General features: G+C 41.4%; 1 protein-coding gene across 1 annotated transcript in view; it reads right to left on the minus strand.

Annotated features, from left to right (window-relative positions):
* Positions 1–17,649, minus strand: part of LOC122920028 (mucin-5AC-like) — a 107,494-nt gene extending 89,845 nt beyond the window's left edge. The window contains exons 1-10 of the mRNA XM_044269238.1: positions 17,599–17,649; positions 14,987–15,264; positions 14,222–14,336; positions 14,014–14,104; positions 12,317–12,423; positions 11,872–12,088; positions 9,163–9,288; positions 8,383–8,500; positions 1,928–2,066; positions 1,653–1,763 (exon numbers count right to left, since the gene is read on the minus strand). Coding sequence (XP_044125173.1) covers positions 1,653–1,763; positions 1,928–2,066; positions 8,383–8,500; positions 9,163–9,288; positions 11,872–12,088; positions 12,317–12,423; positions 14,014–14,104; positions 14,222–14,336; positions 14,987–15,264; positions 17,599–17,649 — 1,353 coding nt within the window. The remainder of the gene's footprint in view (positions 1–1,652; positions 1,764–1,927; positions 2,067–8,382; positions 8,501–9,162; positions 9,289–11,871; positions 12,089–12,316; positions 12,424–14,013; positions 14,105–14,221; positions 14,337–14,986; positions 15,265–17,598) is intronic.
* Between the last annotated feature and the right edge of the window lie 580 nt (positions 17,650–18,229).

Below are 18,229 nucleotides of genomic sequence, written 5' to 3' on the forward strand. Positions count from 1 at the left end.
AAAAATTTATATATGGATGTCTTTTTTTTTGCAAAATTTTACAGCTGAAAGTGAAAAATGTCATTTTTTTGCAAAAAAATCGTTACATTTTGATTAATAACAAAAAAAGTAAAAATGCCAGCAGCAATGAAATACCACCAAATGAAAGCTCTATTAGTGCGAAGAAAAGGAGGTAAAATTCATTTGTATGGTAAGTTGCATGACCGAGCGATAAACGGTGAAAGTGGTGTAGTGCCGAAGTGTAAAAAGTGCTCTGGTCATGAAGGGGGTTTCACCTAGCGGGGCTGAAGTGGTTAATTGGCCCTTTCATTCGATCCTTCTGCTTTAATAACTTGTCCCACATTTCCGCTTCATCCCATTACAGCAATTGACCTCCCTTGGATGAGGTCTCCCTTTCTCACGCTCCGGCGTGGAAGTCTGATTCACAGATAACCGTGATCAACATGGTAGGCTCAGAAAAGAACATTAAAAGTTGATAGAGAATATATCCAAATGGATGGTTGACATCACAGGGACGTGCGATCAGGCAGAAGTTATCTAGAGTCAACAAAGCGGCAGCAGGTTCTCTCCTGGCTAATGTTTCTAAATCCAAAATACCGAAGTGACATTCCCTATAATTTTTTATTAATCATTCCAATAACATCTTAAGAGTCCTGTATTGTTATTTATCGTCACTACCTCCCCGAGTCGGGAGTGGGTAATTGCCTCACGCCCCCTCCTTTCCTTCAATTCTACCGTTTTAATAGCTTCTCCCACATTTCCACTCGATCACAATTAAATTTCCTCCATTAATCTCCCTTGGATGTGGTCTCTCTTTCTCATGCTCCCTCTCTGGCGTGGAACCCTGATTCGCCGCTAACCGTGATCAACATGGTAGGCGCAGAAAAGAACATGGAAAGTTGATAGAGCAGATATCCAATTAGATTGTGAACATCATGGGGACGTGTGACATGGTGGGGCAGTATGTTTGCACACGCCTACACAAACTGACTGATGGTTCTGCCCCCTGCCACTTCTGGGTCTCCAAATTGGGCACATGGCCTAAGCTTCCCCTTTATGCCTTGGAGGTTCTGGCCTTTCCTGCAGCCAGTGTATTGTATGAACGTGTGTTTAGCATGACTGGAGGGGATTATCAAAGGTTATATTTCCCAATGTTTTGGGGTGTATCCTAATTTAAAAAAATAAAAATAAATGTAAAACCAAAAAGCAGTGTAGGATACCTCCTCCTCCTACACCACCACATCCACCGCCTCCTTAACCTCCTACTCCATATGGACCTCGTCCTCCTAGATCAAGAATATTATTTTTTATTTTTACGTATTTTATGTTATTTAAAATCATTTCCTTGCTTGTCATGCTCTTAACCACATTTTGCTGGCATTTGCAGCCCTCTAGCCCTTCCCATGACATTTTAGTGCTCAAAAGTTCGGTTTCCCATTGACTTCAATGGGGTTCGGAGTCCCGAACTCAAACTTATTTGTGAAGTTCGGCCAAACCCATCGAACTCGAACATACAGGTGTCCGCTCAACTCTAAACACATTATTTGCTTATGGACTAATTGGTATGCAACCTATTTTGATCAGATTTTAGAAGATATACATAGATATATCACTGTTTGTAGGGAAACACATCTAGACCATCATGCACTTACTGTTTCTCGTCCATTAAGGAAAAGGGTGGCACTCTTGAGACAGGTCACACTTTCGGTCAGACCACATTTACGTAGCTCTGCCAGTACAATAAATGAATTTCCTTTGCAGTCCTGTATGGAGAAGGAGAATACTGAAATTTAATGATGAAGTGATGATGCTCTTAAATAAAACATGTGCAACAGAACTATCTGTATAAAATGTCTCCAGTATATTGTCAATTACCATTGTGCAGATCTTAAAGAGACTTATTACTTGACTACGCATATTTCCTTACCTTAGTCAGCACGTAGTCACAATCTCCATGTATGTTGTAATGACTTTGATCATAAGTTGTGATGTGTGATCCTCCATCAATGGAACAGGTTGCAGGACAAAGCAATTCATTGCAGCTCCACTTTCCTCCAGAGCACACACTATGCAAAATATAAGTAACCATATTGAGACCTAATATACATATGTACAAGGGTATACACAAATCTCATAGGGCCCCAGAGCAAAGCTTAGTATAGCCCCCCATACCACCAATTTTCCAGTACACATGCATCAAACACGCCAAAAAAATTCAGAATTCAAAGAGTTGAGTGTTCTGCTTTCATTGAATGTACGTCATTGCAGCTGCATTGCAACTGATAAAAGTGGCGGAGAAGGTGAGGACTCTGATGATGATTGTGTGTTGGACTAGACCTGGGAGCTGGATCAGGGTGATGAGGTGGAAGTAACTTCTGAGGACGAGGTCAGTGGCAGCAATAAAGAACAGAGGTGAAGTATGGGCAGAACCTCCCAAAGAACTAACAGGACCAGACCTACTTTTGGAACTGGTGATGCCGCAGATACTGTGGGTGCAGCAGGCCCAAAATATGCCAGAGCTAAACCAAGCTTGGCTGCCACATCGTCTGCACAAGTACAGTATATCCCGTCTGGCAGTTTTCTCCATACTGATAGATGGCGTAAAATAAGCCGTGGGCAGTCAAACACAAACATAAGCACCACAGCTCTATTGAACCACATAAAGCAGCCTCACCTGATCCAGTGGGGAAACAAAGGTAGATGCTAGCACAACAAGAGTTTGCTTCTTCTCCTGGTCTTCTTTGCAGCAGTCAAGCCGCATTCACATGCAGTACGGTGTCCTTGTTACTGCTTGGGTGGTATGGGTGGCCAAGAAACAACTTTACATGGCCAGTAATCAGATGGTGCACAAGTTTAATTCCCACCTGTCCAAGCTGCTGGCGATGCAATTGCTGCCATACCAATTTACTAGAGTCTGCTACCTTCAAGGAGCTGATGGCATTTGCTAAGCTTCCATGGAAGATACCTAGTTGGCATTATTTCTCCCAAAAAGCCATTCCTGCATTGTACTCTCACATGGCAGAGAACATGGCCCTCTCTTTGCAATTCTTGCTGTGCCGTAAGATGCACGCCATCGTGGGCACCTGGAGAAGCTGTTACAGGTAGGGACATGTCATGTCTTTCACGGCCCACTAGGTCAATGGTTTTGTAATAGCGGTGAGGCAGCACCCCAGCAACAAGGCCCAGTCTTTTTGACACCTCCATGATTGTGTCGGCCTAGCTCCCACACCAGGAACTCATCTGCCTCCTCTTCCATGGACTTGCTCCTGTCCCCAACAGCAGCAGGGCACAGCATTGCTCCTACTCCCCTTCCCTCCTATCACATGTGTCAAGTCAAGAATTGCAGGCTGTGTTTGAGCTGATCGGCCTGGGCATAAATAGCCAAATAGCATATAATTTGCCAAATTACATTAGGCAGCAAATATCCTCTTGGCTGTCTCCCCACCAAGTCCAACTCGGCAAGTTGGTTAGCGACAATAGCCACAGCACAGCAGCGCTGAACCATTTGAAATAACATATGTTCTCTGCATGGTGCACATGATTAACCTAGTTGTGCAACTTTTTTTTAAAAAGTACACTGGCTTGCAGAAGGTGCTGACAGTGTCCAGGAGACTACCTGTATTTAATTTATTCTTATATGGCAAGGAACGCTCTCCTGGACTTTCAGCAACAGAACAGTCTACTGTTATACCTCTTAATTTGCAGCATTCCAACTTTCTGGAATTCCACTTTGCACATGCTAGAGCATTTTTTTGAGCAGCATTAAGCCATGAAAAATGTTGTTACGCACAGACCGCCCCAGAAGGGAGCATGTGTTGTTTTGAGGTTAGGCAGTGGCAGCTCACTGAAGCCCTTTGAAGAGGCCTCAAAATTTGTCAGTATGGGCAACTGCGGCATGAACAATCTCACCCCCTCATATTTATCTTAGAACAATCGATGACACTCATGCGTGGGGTGACATGTTTGTCGTTCGCAAAGTGTCATAATTTGACAAGTGGACATTAGAAGGTTTAGAATTTTAGAGGCAACTTTCACAATTTTCTAGAAATTTTTTAAAATAAACTTTAAGGACCAAGTCAGTTCTGAAGTCATTTTGAGAAGCTTACATAGAAACCACCCATAAATTAACCCATTTTTGAAACTACACCCCTCAAACTGTTCAAAACTGATTTTACAGATGTTTTTAACCCTTTAGGTATTCAACAGGAATTAAAGCCAAATGGAGGTGACATTTCAAATTTTTCTTTTGCAGATTTTCCATTTTAATACATTTTATCCATTTTTCCTATGACACATCAACAGTAAACAGCAAAATAAAAACTCAATGTTTACCACCCTGATTCCACAGGTTACATAAACTTCTCATATGTGTTCATAAACTGCTGCATCAGCACACATCAGCACCATATGATTTTAGGAGGGCAGATTTTGCTGGAATAGTCTTTGGGCAACATGTTGCATTTGAAGAGACCCTGAGGAATCCCTACAGTGAACCCCCCCCCCCCCCCCCCCCCAAAAAAAAAAATGACCACATTTTGGAAACTACACCACCCAAGGAATTTTTAAGGGTTCTAGTGTGCACTTTGACCCAACAGGCATTTTATATAATTTATAACACTTTGGGCTATGAAAATGAAAAATGTTGCTTTGTGCCCAAACTTTCTTTTTTACAAGGGGTAAAAGGAAAAAAACTCCCCAAAATCTGCTACCCATTTTCTCCTGAATAAAGTAACATTTGAAACTACTGTTTGGGGATATGCCAGGGCTCCAAAGGGAAGGAGCGGCATCCGGATTTTCTAACATGGAAATTAATTCAATCGTTAAGACCCCATAACTTTTAAAATTGTTTTAGCTTTTTTTTTATTGGTGCCATTTTGGGGTACACCTGGCTTTCTGAGCTCTTTGTATCTCATTTTTTGGGATGTAAGGTGGGCAAAAATTAGTACTTTTGCATAATAAAAATGACTTTTTTACATTTTGCATCGCCATATACTAACATTTTTATTTTTCTGCCAACATAGATGTCTGAGGGCTTGCCTTTTGCAGAATAGACTGTACTTTTTATAGGTACCATTTTGTGTTACATAGGACTTTTTGATGACTTGATATTATGTTGTTTTGGGTGGCAAAGTGACAAAAAACACTTACATTGTGAGTGATGACGGATCCATCTTGCTCCGCATCCCAGTACGCACTCAAAAACGCTGCTTGCAGTGCTTTTGTGTGCATCCTGGGAACGCAATGAAACGGAACGGAATGCATTCTAGTGCCCTCCATTCCCTTCAGTTCAGTTTTGTCCCTATTGACAATGAATGGGGACAAAACTGAAGTGTTTTCCTCCACTATTGAGATCCTATGCCTTACCCGTCCATTTCTCTCTCTCCACATCATCTGCTCTCTCCTTTTCTCCCCTGTCTACAGCTCACATGCTTTATTCACCTTTCTGAATCAGCTCAACCCATTATGTCTCAGGGTGCAGCACAACAAGCACTCTTACAAATCACAACTTTTTGCTCTTTCTACTTTTGCTGCTGACTTTAGAGGATATCTCTCCTAACCCTGGCCTACCATTTTCACATATCAACCCCTTCTCCATCTCCCATAGAAACCCTGCTAATCTCAAGCATCCACTGTCTGTCCTGTCTCTTTTAGGGTCTCTTTCAAACGGCCGTAATCCGGAGTTGAGGTGCGGAACAGAAGCACAGAACCACATGGAAGCACTATAGAGTGCTTCCGTGGGGTTCCGATCCATGCTTCTGTAACGCCCCAGAAAGCCATTACCACTCTTTATGCCCCTCCACTATCCTTAAGGATGTAGCCCGTGTATTTATCCTAGGTCCTGCACACTGTGTAAAAGTATTTATGGTTTAGTAACTGATTAACATGTAATGTGCCTGGTTCACCAGCAGATGGTGGCATTTCTGGCAGAGCTGAGTTAACTAGGACGGAAACTTCCGTCCATTCTATTCCCCTCTCTAAAGAGGGAGGAGTCCAGTGCTAGTGAGGTCAGTCAAGCCTACTCCCTCCTGGGGAAAGATTGTGTGTTGGCTAGCAGACCACTGTCTGCTCTGCTAGGCCTGCAGGCCCTGCCTGCGATATGTATACGGTTGCTTGTCCCCTCCCGGGCTTGCATTGCCTTAACCCCAAGCTAAAGTGAGCTTGATGCCAGAAAGAAGTTCCTAGGACTAAAGATAAAGTAAGAGACAGACTATAGCTAAGCTAAGTTCCAGCAGAAGAGGAAAAGTTCATATTTAACCCAGCTAGCAGAACAGAGCTGAGAAAGCTACAGTATAGCAGAGCTGAGATTGTTGCAGAAGTGTTTGCCTGCGATTTAAGCCAATGCCTGCTGATGACCAAGATCAATTTGGAAGTTTGTTACTTGATGAAGTTTATGCCAGGTAAAGCTGTGTTCAACGTTACTACAAGTCTGGACTCAATTATTCCTCCCTCATCCAGTTATTCATCCCTTTTTGCACTACTTTGCCCGACCGTGTCTGGGATCCAAAGAGATACACGTAGGAGCACCGTGACACGTGCATACAACATTTACAGAGACATTGTAGGCCACTCTACACCACTCTGGCAATCCCACCCTGGGTACAAACACTACCACCTATAAAGGGGACTACATGTCTTCGTTGCTTAACTGCCACTGGTACCACAACTACTTAAGAGGAACATATTTTGTAGAAACCTCCTAAGGGGCAAGGGATGCCCACAGACATCCAGCCTACAGGCACTGCACTATGGTTCTGGAAAAAAATAGAACTTGTTCCATCTTTTTGCAGAACCGACGGATCACGGACCCATTCAAGTTAAATGGGTCTGGATCTGTCCCGGCCACCGCACGGACGTTGCCCATGCATTGGGGACCACAAATTGGGGTCCCCAATGCACAGAACTGAACCAATATGTTCCTGTGAAAGAGGCCTAACTGTGCACTCTGGAATCTGCGGTTAGTGTCTAATAAGCTTCCATACATTCAAAACATCTTTCTTACTAATTCTCTAAACCTGCTGGCTCTCACTGAAACTTGAATTCACCTTTCTGACACTGCTTCTTCTGCTGCTCTCTTACGGTGGCCTACATTTTTCACATACCCCAGACAACAGCCATGGAGGTGGAGTAGGTGTGCTTCTTTCCCCACAATGCACTTTCCAGGGCATTCCCCCAGTACCATCACTCTCATTCCCATCTTTTGAGGTCCACACCCTTAGACTCTTTCAATGGCGGTTATTTATTGACCCCCTGGCTCACCCACCCAGCTAATGCATCTTGCTGTCTGCCCTGTAGCCATTGGGGACCCACAAGGAGAAATTCCTACTGAGGAGGCTAATGAAGAGCTACCATTTTAGGAGGAGGATTTGGAGGTGGAGGAGCAGGAGGATGATGAAGAGAATGGCACTGGCCACGACACCCAATCGTCTCAGTGAAGGGTGCAGCCGCCTCCTAAAGTATGCTGTCCACAATGGCAAGCTGTATAGTTGCATGCTTGATGCGATGACAGTCGTATCATTTGTATGAAGCAGTCTGATGACTACTGGATAGCCATACTTTTAGACCCTATGAAAGCAAAATGGGGGAATATTTTCCTCCTGCCAAAAGGGAGGACACATTTCTTTATTTCCAGGAAATACTGTGTATGTATCTTGCCACAGCTTTTGGCAAGAAGACACATGCTTACAGCATGTCATGGAGGATAGTTTATCAGTAAGGGTACTTTCACACTTGCGTTGTTTGATTCCGGCAGGCAGTTCCGTTGCCTGAACTGACTGCCTGATCAGGCAAACTGTATGCAAACGGATGTCATTTTTTCAGACTGATCAGGCATTTTTCAGACTGATCAGGATCCTGATCAGTCAGAAAAACGCCTGATCAGTCAGAAAAATGCATTGCAATACCGGATCCGTTTTTCCGGTGTCATCAGGCAAAACGGATCCGTTTTTTTTTTGTTTTTTTTTTCATTTTTAAAGGTCTGCGCATGCGCAGACCGGAAGGACGGATCCGGCATTCCGGTATTTTGAATGCCGGATCCGGCACTAATACAATCCTATGGAAAAAAATGCCGGATCCGGCATTAAGGCAAGTCTTCAGTTTTTTTCGCCGGAGATAAAACCGTAGCATGCTACGGTTTTCTCTTTTGCCTGATCAGTCAAAACGACTGAACTGAAGACATCCTGATGCAAACTGAACGGATTACTCTCCATTCAGAATGCATTGGGATATGCCTGATCAGTTATTTTCCGGTATAGAGCCCCTGTGACGGAACTCTATGCCGGAAAAGAAAAACGCAAGTGTGAAAGTACCCTAACAAAAAAAAAAAAAAAATCCCTTTAAATACAAGTCCAATAATTTTTTTTTTTATCAAAATGATTTACTCACCATGTGCTGCAGGTGGTACTATAAGATGTCCCAGCAGCATAACTGTTATTATTGAAAGTACATGAACATTCATCAAGTGGAATACAGCCGAAGTTGTTAATGTCATCAAACACAGTCCCTGCAAGAAACAGCAAAATGACTTGATTTTTCTTAAAAAAGGCTTCAGGTGTTTTCAAACAGGATTCAGAGGAACCTAAATAAAGGTTTCGATTAACAGCAACAACAGTGACTGTCAATTTATCAGTAGACAACGGCAGGAAGTAGTTACAGGGCTTCCTCAGTAGGGCAAACATTTTTTTAGGGATCCCACCATGATATAAACTGGTTTGGAGTTAGGCTGCATTCACATTCTCGGTGAACATTTCTGGCAGACTGTTCCAGCAGAGAACAATATATTAACTCTATTGGAATCGGGCAGTGTTCTGGCTGCTTTCCAACATAAATGCCGGGTTTCAGCTGCACAAATACCACTGCACGCAGAGATTTTTGTCCAGCTGACGGCCGTCATTTATGCCGGATCAGGCTGCCGAATCATCTCTAACTGAGATGTGAACACAACCTTACTGAGGAAGATTTACTAATCAAAATTAGTCAATGCTGTTGCAAAAAAATGGCATGCATGCTTTTTTTGTGCTTTAATTTTTTTCCCCTCACCTGACAAGGGGCATGCCTTACATAGAAAGGCATGTGGATTACAATGCAATAATATATTCCTAAAAATGTACCAACTTTTGGTGCAAAATGGTGGCATAAAGTAAACCAAAATATAGAAATACATACCTGGAGGGCAGAAGCATCCTTCTAGACAGTAATTTACACATAAAGCACTTCTCTCTGGGTTGCTGCAAGTGTCTGTACATGGAGATCCACATTCCTGGTACTGCATGTTGTAAGGACAAGTTTTAGCTGAAAGTAAAGAAGTGTTACATTAGACCCCATCCACAGTACTAATAGTATGGCTATAGGAACACTACCTTTCAGACAATCGTCTTCTTAGTTGTAAAGCCCTTTTTAGAATCTACCGTAAAACACTTGTGTAAATACTTTATCTATTACACCTGAAAGTGCTATGAAATTGCTAGATTATATTATCTAAATGTAGAATCAAGATTTAAAGGAAATGTGTTAAATCATTTTTTTTTCCATGTCAATATCTATATTTAAATAAAAAAACTACCAGACGTCAGATATAGTATTTCCCTATAAATTGAGCTTCTGTATGTCAGATTGATATATTCTTGCATAATCTGCAATAACATGCATTGCTTAATGTACCATGCTTTATGTGTAAACCCAAGAGACGTACTTGTAATATGTCACCTGTTATGTGAACTTTTTTCATGTAATTGCCTTCCTTCTTTACTATGCAAAAAACCCAAATAAATGGTTTTTGAAACTAAATAAAAAAACAAAAAAATTCCTGCAGTTTTTGCACTGGCTACTAAGAATAATAATAGACGCCACTTCTTGGTCTGTGCAGATCACTTTACTGCCGTTATCTGCTTATGTTATTCTAATCCTGTCTGTAATGATAGTGCCTCTGTGTATAGATAAGACAGGATCCACCATTCAATAGGTGATTGTCAAAGCTTATCTATTCTTTCCTTGTACAACGGTCTATGCACAGGTCACAGAGCATGGCTAGAAAACTCTGCCCTAGAAGTCAATGAGGTCCCCTCCAGACTATTGTGTCTATGGCACATGTGGCTGCCGAAAAGCAATTTTACAGCTCAGGCAAGATGGCTTCCCCAATAATCATGTTCAGGAAATAGAATTAATAAATCCGTAATCAGAAAATAAAAACAGATTAGAAATAAAGGATATGTGTTACTATCTGGTTTTAAATGGCAGATACATTTCCTAAAGGGCCACTAAACCGTAAAACCCTGTTTGTCATGTCAAGCTGCTGCAGAAACCAGTTGAACAGGTATCCTACAATCAGTGAAGAGTATCATTAATCCCTCCAGCTTCATGTTTGGCAGGAGACCGACTCATAGGCAGAAAGGAAGTTCAGCCGGGGGCGAGTCTTAATGCTGCGTTCACTTTAACAGGCTGCCAGACACTCTGAAACAGTATGAGAGCTGCAAAATTTCAGTAGCTTCTCACAAAATCCTCTAGTCTTTGCAACTTGTTCACTCCACTCCATCCCATTTACCCATTGAGAGCTCAGCAGTGCAGAGAAGTGATGAAGGATCTTTAAAGACCCTAGTGATGTCACCATGTGGGCGGAGCTCCTGTACTGTGTGTATGGCATGTTATTATTTTCCTTCTATAAGTTCTCCAATACTGGGAGTTGTTTTAAACAGCAGACACCCAGGTCTAATGTATGCGATCGAAGATAACGTTGATTGCACACATGTAACCCCCTAGATGGCATGGTTATATGTGACTACGGCATCTGGAAGCTTAAAAACCCGGAAGTGCATGCCCAAGGGGCAAGCATCAGATCCCCCTAGTGGGGATTGGGGGAGCCGGATGGTTTGTGCGGCAGCTTCGGTCCTCCTGAATAATCCTGCGGCAGGGCTCCATAGTCATAGGCATTGTTGCATGTGAAAATGCCTGTACTATTAAAATATAGAATATTTAGCCCATACAGTGAATGGTGCAATGGAAAAAAAATAATTTTGTCACTTTTTTTCCACCATTTTTTTGTCACTTCACTTCCCCCAAAAAATTTATGAAAAGACACTCCAGAATGGTATCAATAAAAACTATAGATCGTCACGCAAAAATTGAGCACCCACCCAGCTCCATAGACATAAAAATAAATGGAGGTCTTAATATGGCGATGCAAAGAAAACAAGTTTCATATATATATATATATATAATTCTCATACTGACCCAGAGCACAATGTTAACAGGTCAGTTTAAACAAAACCCATAGAACTATGACAGAATTGTTTTTTTTATTTTTTTTTATAGTTCCATCCCATTTAAACTTTTTTTTCCAGTTTCCCTACACTATATGGTGCCATTAGAAAGTACAACTTGTCCCACAAAAAAACAAACCCTCATATGTCTACGTGAATAGAAAAGTAAAATAGTTATGGCTCTGGGAAGGCTGGGAGTACAAAATGAAAACAAAAAAAAGTGAAAATGGCTAGGTCCTGAAGGGGTTAATGTGACGTCTGTTGCTAATTTCATTTAATTGATGCTGTATAAAAGTATCATTTGTGGGTGTCAACCCCTAAACCATGATTAATACCATATATTGGTAGAAATGCATAGGTTTGGCATCTGCAATTGTGATAACTGACCAAAAAAGGGCACATATGGTAAGAAAGACACATAAGGAGATTATGTTATGTTATTTTTTTTTTGTATTCTGGCTTTAGTTCCCCTTTAATTGCTTGCACCCCACCACCACCACCACCACTCTGATCTTACATACACTGTGCTACAGTAATCATAGGTCTTATATTACTTATTTATTTACATTGTAGAACATCGTTGTACCACTTTGTAGACACAGCTGTTGAAGATACTTACGGCACAGATCATTAGTTCTCCAGTTCTCTGGTTCCCCTCCAGCATGAGCACATTGCCTTGAGTACTCAGCAAATGTGTTACACATACATAGAGCAGTATTTTTGCTATCACATCGGCACAGGTCTTGCACACAAGCTTCAATGTATTGCTCAACAGCCACCAATGAATGGCATTTGGAGAATGCCGAACCCAGAAGGATTGACGCACAGATGTTTTCCTATTGTAAGCAAACAGAGGCTTTTAGACTTCTAAAAAAATCATTATAACTGTTTTGTCATTTCCTAATTATATTTTATACACTTTGTCATATCACTAAATATATATATAAGCTGATCTTTTGATGAAATGGGTTATGGTTTAACTCTGAAGTGTCATAGCAGACCTTCTTCTAGTAGTGGATATGCTGTTGTCCAATAAAGGTGAAAGTCATGAGTTTTTTGCTTACATAATCAGTGCAGTTGCTCTTGGCTATAGGAGGCATATCATTACATAGTTCTGTGGGATCATCCAACTTCTGTAGATTTCCAAACTGAGCTTCTGTGATTTGGATCCCTACAGAAAAGAGGAATCCAAATGTTCTGTTAGAAGGAACTTACAATTTTTATGGAAGTCATTACTAAGGAATGTTAGAGTGTTCATCAAGTATTTAATCCACTTTAAGAACATATCACTGACTGTTTGCCAGGCTTGATTTCCCCTGTGCTGCTGGAGGATAGGCCACATTTCTACCGAGGTGTACACCTTTGATATATTTGGCGCATCTTTCCACCGTTCTGTGTTAAATCTATGGCAGTCTCCTAGCTGCTGTTGAGTTAAGTTTTTCTTCACACCAGAAAACTGGTGTAAAGAAAGATAAATGTGGCGGGCTCGTCCTCGTCAGCGACACTCTCCCGCTTCTCTCTACTTCTAAAAAGTAGCATGAAGAAAGAAATGTTGCACATTTTGACTCACAAATGGCATGCAGCAAAATGTGCAACCTATATACACCACAAGTGTTGTAAATAGGTTAGTAAATGTCCCCCACTGTGTTTGATTTACGATTAAGGCTGAATTTACACAAACGTATTTTGTTTCCGTGTCCATTCCGTTTTTTGTTTTTTTTAACATGTGCTATCTGCATCTGAATGTCCGTTCCACAGCCCCACAAAAAATATAGAGCATGTCCTATTCTTGTCCATTTTGATTATAAGGATAAGCATTGTTACAATGGATCCGCAAAACAAACGGATGCAATACAGATGCCATAAGGAAGTAATCTGTATTTTTTGTGGATCGGTGTTTTGTGGACCACAAAACACATACGGTTGTGTGAATGTAGTGTAAAATTGACATACTACAGAAGACATAATAACTAATCATTGAAAATTAGCTTATTGTGGATTGTGGGCTCCAGATCAATCAGCTCGGATTTAAAGTTTTGAAGAGGACAAATATTATAGAGGGTGTGGTTAGTAAGGAACGTTAAGGAACATTAAACCACATGTGGTGGGTTTGTGTAATAGTAAGAGGAGTTTGGAATAAGGTAGCAGGAATACATGTGATATTGTCAACCTACATACTTACATACAGTATATTGGATAGTTACATAGCTAATACGGTTGAAAACAGACATAAATCCATCAAGTTCAACCAAGGGATAGGTGGTGACACGAATATATATATATATATATATATACACAGTACAGACCAAAAGTTTGGACACACCTTCTCATTCAAAGAGTTTTCTTAATTTTTATGACTAGGAAAGTTTTCATGACTACCTCTTGAAGCTCATCAAGAGAATGCCAAGAGTGTGCAAAGCAGTAATCAAAGCAAAAGGTGGCTACTTTGAAGAACCTAAAATATGACATATTTGTTTCACACTTTTTTGTTATGTATATAATTCCTCATGTGTTAATTCATAGTTTTGATGCCTTCAGTGTGAATCTACAATTTTCTTAGTCATGAAAATAAAGAAAACTCTTTGAATGAGAAGGTGTGTCCAAACTTTTGGTCTGTATTGTGTATATACATATATATATATATATATATATATATATATATATATATATTAATTTTTTGATAGTTTATTTTTTTTATTTGGAAAATGAATAAAATGTATGCAAAACGATTAATATTGACATAGAAGACATAAAAACTAACCATTGGAAATGAACTCATTGTAGATTGAGATGCCATTGAAGTCCCCACACAACCCACAGGTCTGGTTGGCATACTTTTCATTCAGTTCCAGCTGTGCAAAAAGAGAAAAAGAAAGTCTTACTGTATGTAAAATATAAGAAACCAAGGCTAAATCTTATTCACTGGTCAATCTTCCATAATGGTAAAGATACTGATTCTATGATCTTACCAGAAGACTATCATCCTCGTTCCACATGAAGACAAGACCAAGTTTGGAGGTCACTGAGAGATATACATCAGGTTTTGCAATTTGAATGCCAGAACCACTGAAAGGCAGCTGGACACTGAGGAGAAACATCAGTTAATAAAACACATTTGCAATTTTGTTTACTAATACTAGAGATGAGAGAAGTTATCAAAAGTTCCCACAGAAATTTGATTTGTTACAAATTACTTTGTCGCAAATCGCATTCCATTGTATGCAGCGGGCGCAATGATGGGAAATAGCGATCGTGCCACCTGTCGTCATTAAACCCCTCAGATGCTGATTGTGACATCAGACAGTAAGCAGGCTTTAAAAATAAAAAAAATACATCATCCATTTGCTCGCAGAGAGGCTGTCCCAGCTATCTTGACTGAAGAAAATGCTCCAAATCTCACACATGCTGACATGTGACATCACCACATCGTTACGCTCGCTGAGCGTGCGACCTCATCAGTGAGGACGGTCACCATGCCCCGCCAGCATGATGACTTGATGACGTAACACTTCAGCATGTGTGAGCTTTTCAATCAAGATGGCCACGACGGCCTCTACACGAGCAAATTGGTTATTTGATTTTTTTTTTTTTTTAACCATTCCAGAAAAAAATTGTTACCATGAAGCACAACAAAATTCTCCTCTAATTTTTCCTAAAATTTGGATCGAAGTCAATTTGTTTCACTTTGATTCGCTAAACACTATTTAATACAATGTATAAATCAACAAACTCACATCTTTCCATTTACTGAGACAGTGTTGTTTTTGATTTGCACTGGAACTCCATCAAGTTTCATGAAGATCCTGTCAATGACTGGAACATTGTCCACTACAGTACGACGGATTTGGATGTTGAAATCCTCATATGCGCTCTTACAGTGAGATGCATAGACGTAGTTACAAGTACCGGGGAAGTAGAATATGTCTCCATCAAAGTTCTTGAAGTGAAAGTTGCCCCAGGTGCTGCAAACTCTGTTATTGTGAGCTGTGTCGATAGCTGCAAGTAAAAAAGCCTAAAGTGACTCTGCTTGTGGCTAATAGCACAATACCAATAAGCTGAAAAATGGCAAAAACAGGTACTGTACAGTGCATTACCTCAGTATCAATGGCAATCTGACAACTACTATTACATAATATCAGGATGGACATACGCAGAGGATTGAGGGCACATGATACCACATTCACATGTAAGTGTTAAGGTCAATGATTTCCATCAGTGATTTTGAGCCAAAACCAGGTGCAGCTCTAAACACAGAACAGGGTCAGATATTTCCTTATACCTTATTTCTATGGAGGCTGCAATCCTGGTTGTTAGCTCAGCGGTCTGTGATGGTGCTGCTGCCCCTACCGCAGGCACGGGCGCCGGGCTCCCTCTTTCCCTCAGCATGGCGCATGGATGCAGGTAGCTTAACTGTTGCATCTTTGCTTCATGCAATAATTTTTTTTTTCCTGCTGGAGACCTGTACTGTTGTTAGGGCTTGCATGGGTGTGTCTCTCCCCACTTGTGAGGCAGCACGTACACGTCTTCTGTCTCACCAGCCTATGTCTGGATTGCAGGAAGTATTTAAAGGCGCTTCCTACCACAGGAAGATCCCTGAGCAACTCATAGTCACTAGCTTGTCTAGTTCCAAGTGTGAAGGTATTTTTCAAGTTCTGCTTAGTTGTTTACCGGACCCTGCTTTTGTAATTATTAATTTTGCCTGTTTGCCGCCTGCCTCTGACCTCGGACTTCATTTACGGACCTTGCTTGATCTCGGCTTGCCCTGACCCCAGACTTCCTGACCACGTACTTCCCCTCAGTGCTTGCACTGGTATCTCTGACCCCCTGGCCAGCTGCCACTGACTCAGGGACTGCTCTGGAGTGGCACCTGGCAACTTACCCTAATGGCCTAATCCTATCCTCACCATCAGAGGCTCTAATGAAGACAGGTAGTTGCTTAGTCACGTCCCTCCAGAGTATAGCCAGTCAGTCTGCATAAAACTTGCATAACACTGGTTTTGGCTCATAATCACTGATGGAAATCACTGACAAAAACACTGACGTATGAATGAGACTTAACAACAATATATGGGGCCAACCCTTACGGTGCTGGGTGCTGGCAGCCAGGACAATTGAGACTGGTGCTTTTTTTGCCCTCCTAGAGAGAAAGGCATCCTTTACAGGTTCTCAACATCAGGGAGGATGGGGCCAACCTTGATTTGGCCTCTCTTGGAATTGGTTCCAGAGAAGTCCCATGGACTATCTGTATGTTGGGAGAGGATATGGCAATGATCTTCTAGCATAATGTACCTTTCCTACTAATAATGTTATTGACTTACCTCCTACTACAGGGTTTGCTGTAGAGATCACTGATATTTTTGGAGGCCCAATTAATGAAACTGCAAACAATTAATGAAAAGTTAGGAGAGCAATGTTAATATCAGCACTATTGACAGAGTATATGCAAATGTTCATTCTGACATGTTGTCGTAATGAATTTTACTACAATGATGGTTTGATTAAGGCCTCTTTCACACTTGCGTTGTCCGGATCCGGCATGTACTCCACTTGCCGGAATTACACGCCGGATCCGGAAAAACGCAAGTGTACTGAAAGCATTTGAAGACAGATCCGTCTTCAAAATGCTTTCAGTGTTACTATGGCAGCCAGGACGCTATTAAAGTCCTGGTTGCCATAGAAGGAGCGGGGGAGCGGTATACTTACAGTCCGCGCGACTCCCGGGGCGCTCCAGAGTGACCTCAGAGCGCCCCATGCGCATGGATGACGTGCCATGTGATCACGTCATCCATGTGCGTGGGGCGACCTGACGTCACTCTGGAGCGCCCCGGGAGCCGCACGGAGGGTAAGTATGCTGCTCCCCCGCTCCCCACTACACTTTACCATGGCTGCCAGGACTTTAGCGTCCCGGCAGCCATGGTAACCATGCAGAAAAAGCTAAACGTCGGATCCGGCAATGTGCCGAAACAACGTTTAACTTAAGGCCGGATCCAGATCAATGCCTTTCAATGGGCATTAATTCCAGATCCGGCCTTGCGGCAAGTCTTCAGGATTTTTGGCTGGAGCAAAAAGCGCAGCATGCTGCGGTATTTTCTCCGGCCAAAAAACATTCCGTTCCGGAACTGAAGACATCCTAATGCATCCTGAATGGATTTCACTCCATTCAGAATGCTTTAGGATAAAACTGATCAGGATTCTTCCAGCATAGAGCCCCGACGACGGAACTCTATGCCGGAAGAAAAGAACGCAGGTGTGAAAGAGCCCTAAGTATATGTTTAACAAAATGGGAAAAGAAAGGAAATGTATGCATTTGGTCTACATGAAAAGCTAATTTCAAAACTATGAATACCAAAAAAAGAAGAGTTTCAAAATAAAATGCGTAGTCTTGGTTGATAGCCATAGCTACATATTCTACATAAATGTGTAAACCAAGACTACGCAGTTGAAAGTTTTTTCAACAAGCAGCACCCACAAAAAGTTTTTGTTTGGCCCATCGGGTTGTACTTAGTACAATGCCCCAAGGTAAGGGGTTTTTATACCCCGGTCCTTTTGGTTATACCAGATGTTGCTCTATATGCCTTCTGTGTACTTTTTCAGATTTTTAGAAAAGTAACAGTTAGCTATTCCCCATATGTCTACTTTATGTTGGCATCATTTTGGAAATGGCATTTTATTTTTTTAGGACGTTAGAAGGCTTAGAAGTTTAGAAGCAATTTTTAAAATTTTTAAGAAAATTGCCAAAACCCACTTTTTAAGGACCAGTTCAGGTCTGAAGTCACTTTGTGGGGCCTACATAGTGGATACCCCCATAAATGACCCCATTGTAGAAACTACACCACTCAAGTTACTTAAAACTTATTTTACTAACTTTGTTAACCCTTTAGGCGTTCCACGAGAATTAAAGGAAAATTGAGATCAAATTTTAAAATTTCACTTTTTGGGCAGATTTTCCATTTTAATCCAATTTTTTCTTTAACACA

The sequence above is a fragment of the Bufo gargarizans genome, chromosome 10, assembly GCF_014858855.1.
Source record: "Bufo gargarizans isolate SCDJY-AF-19 chromosome 10, ASM1485885v1, whole genome shotgun sequence".
Lineage (NCBI taxonomy): Eukaryota > Metazoa > Chordata > Amphibia > Anura > Bufonidae > Bufo > Bufo gargarizans.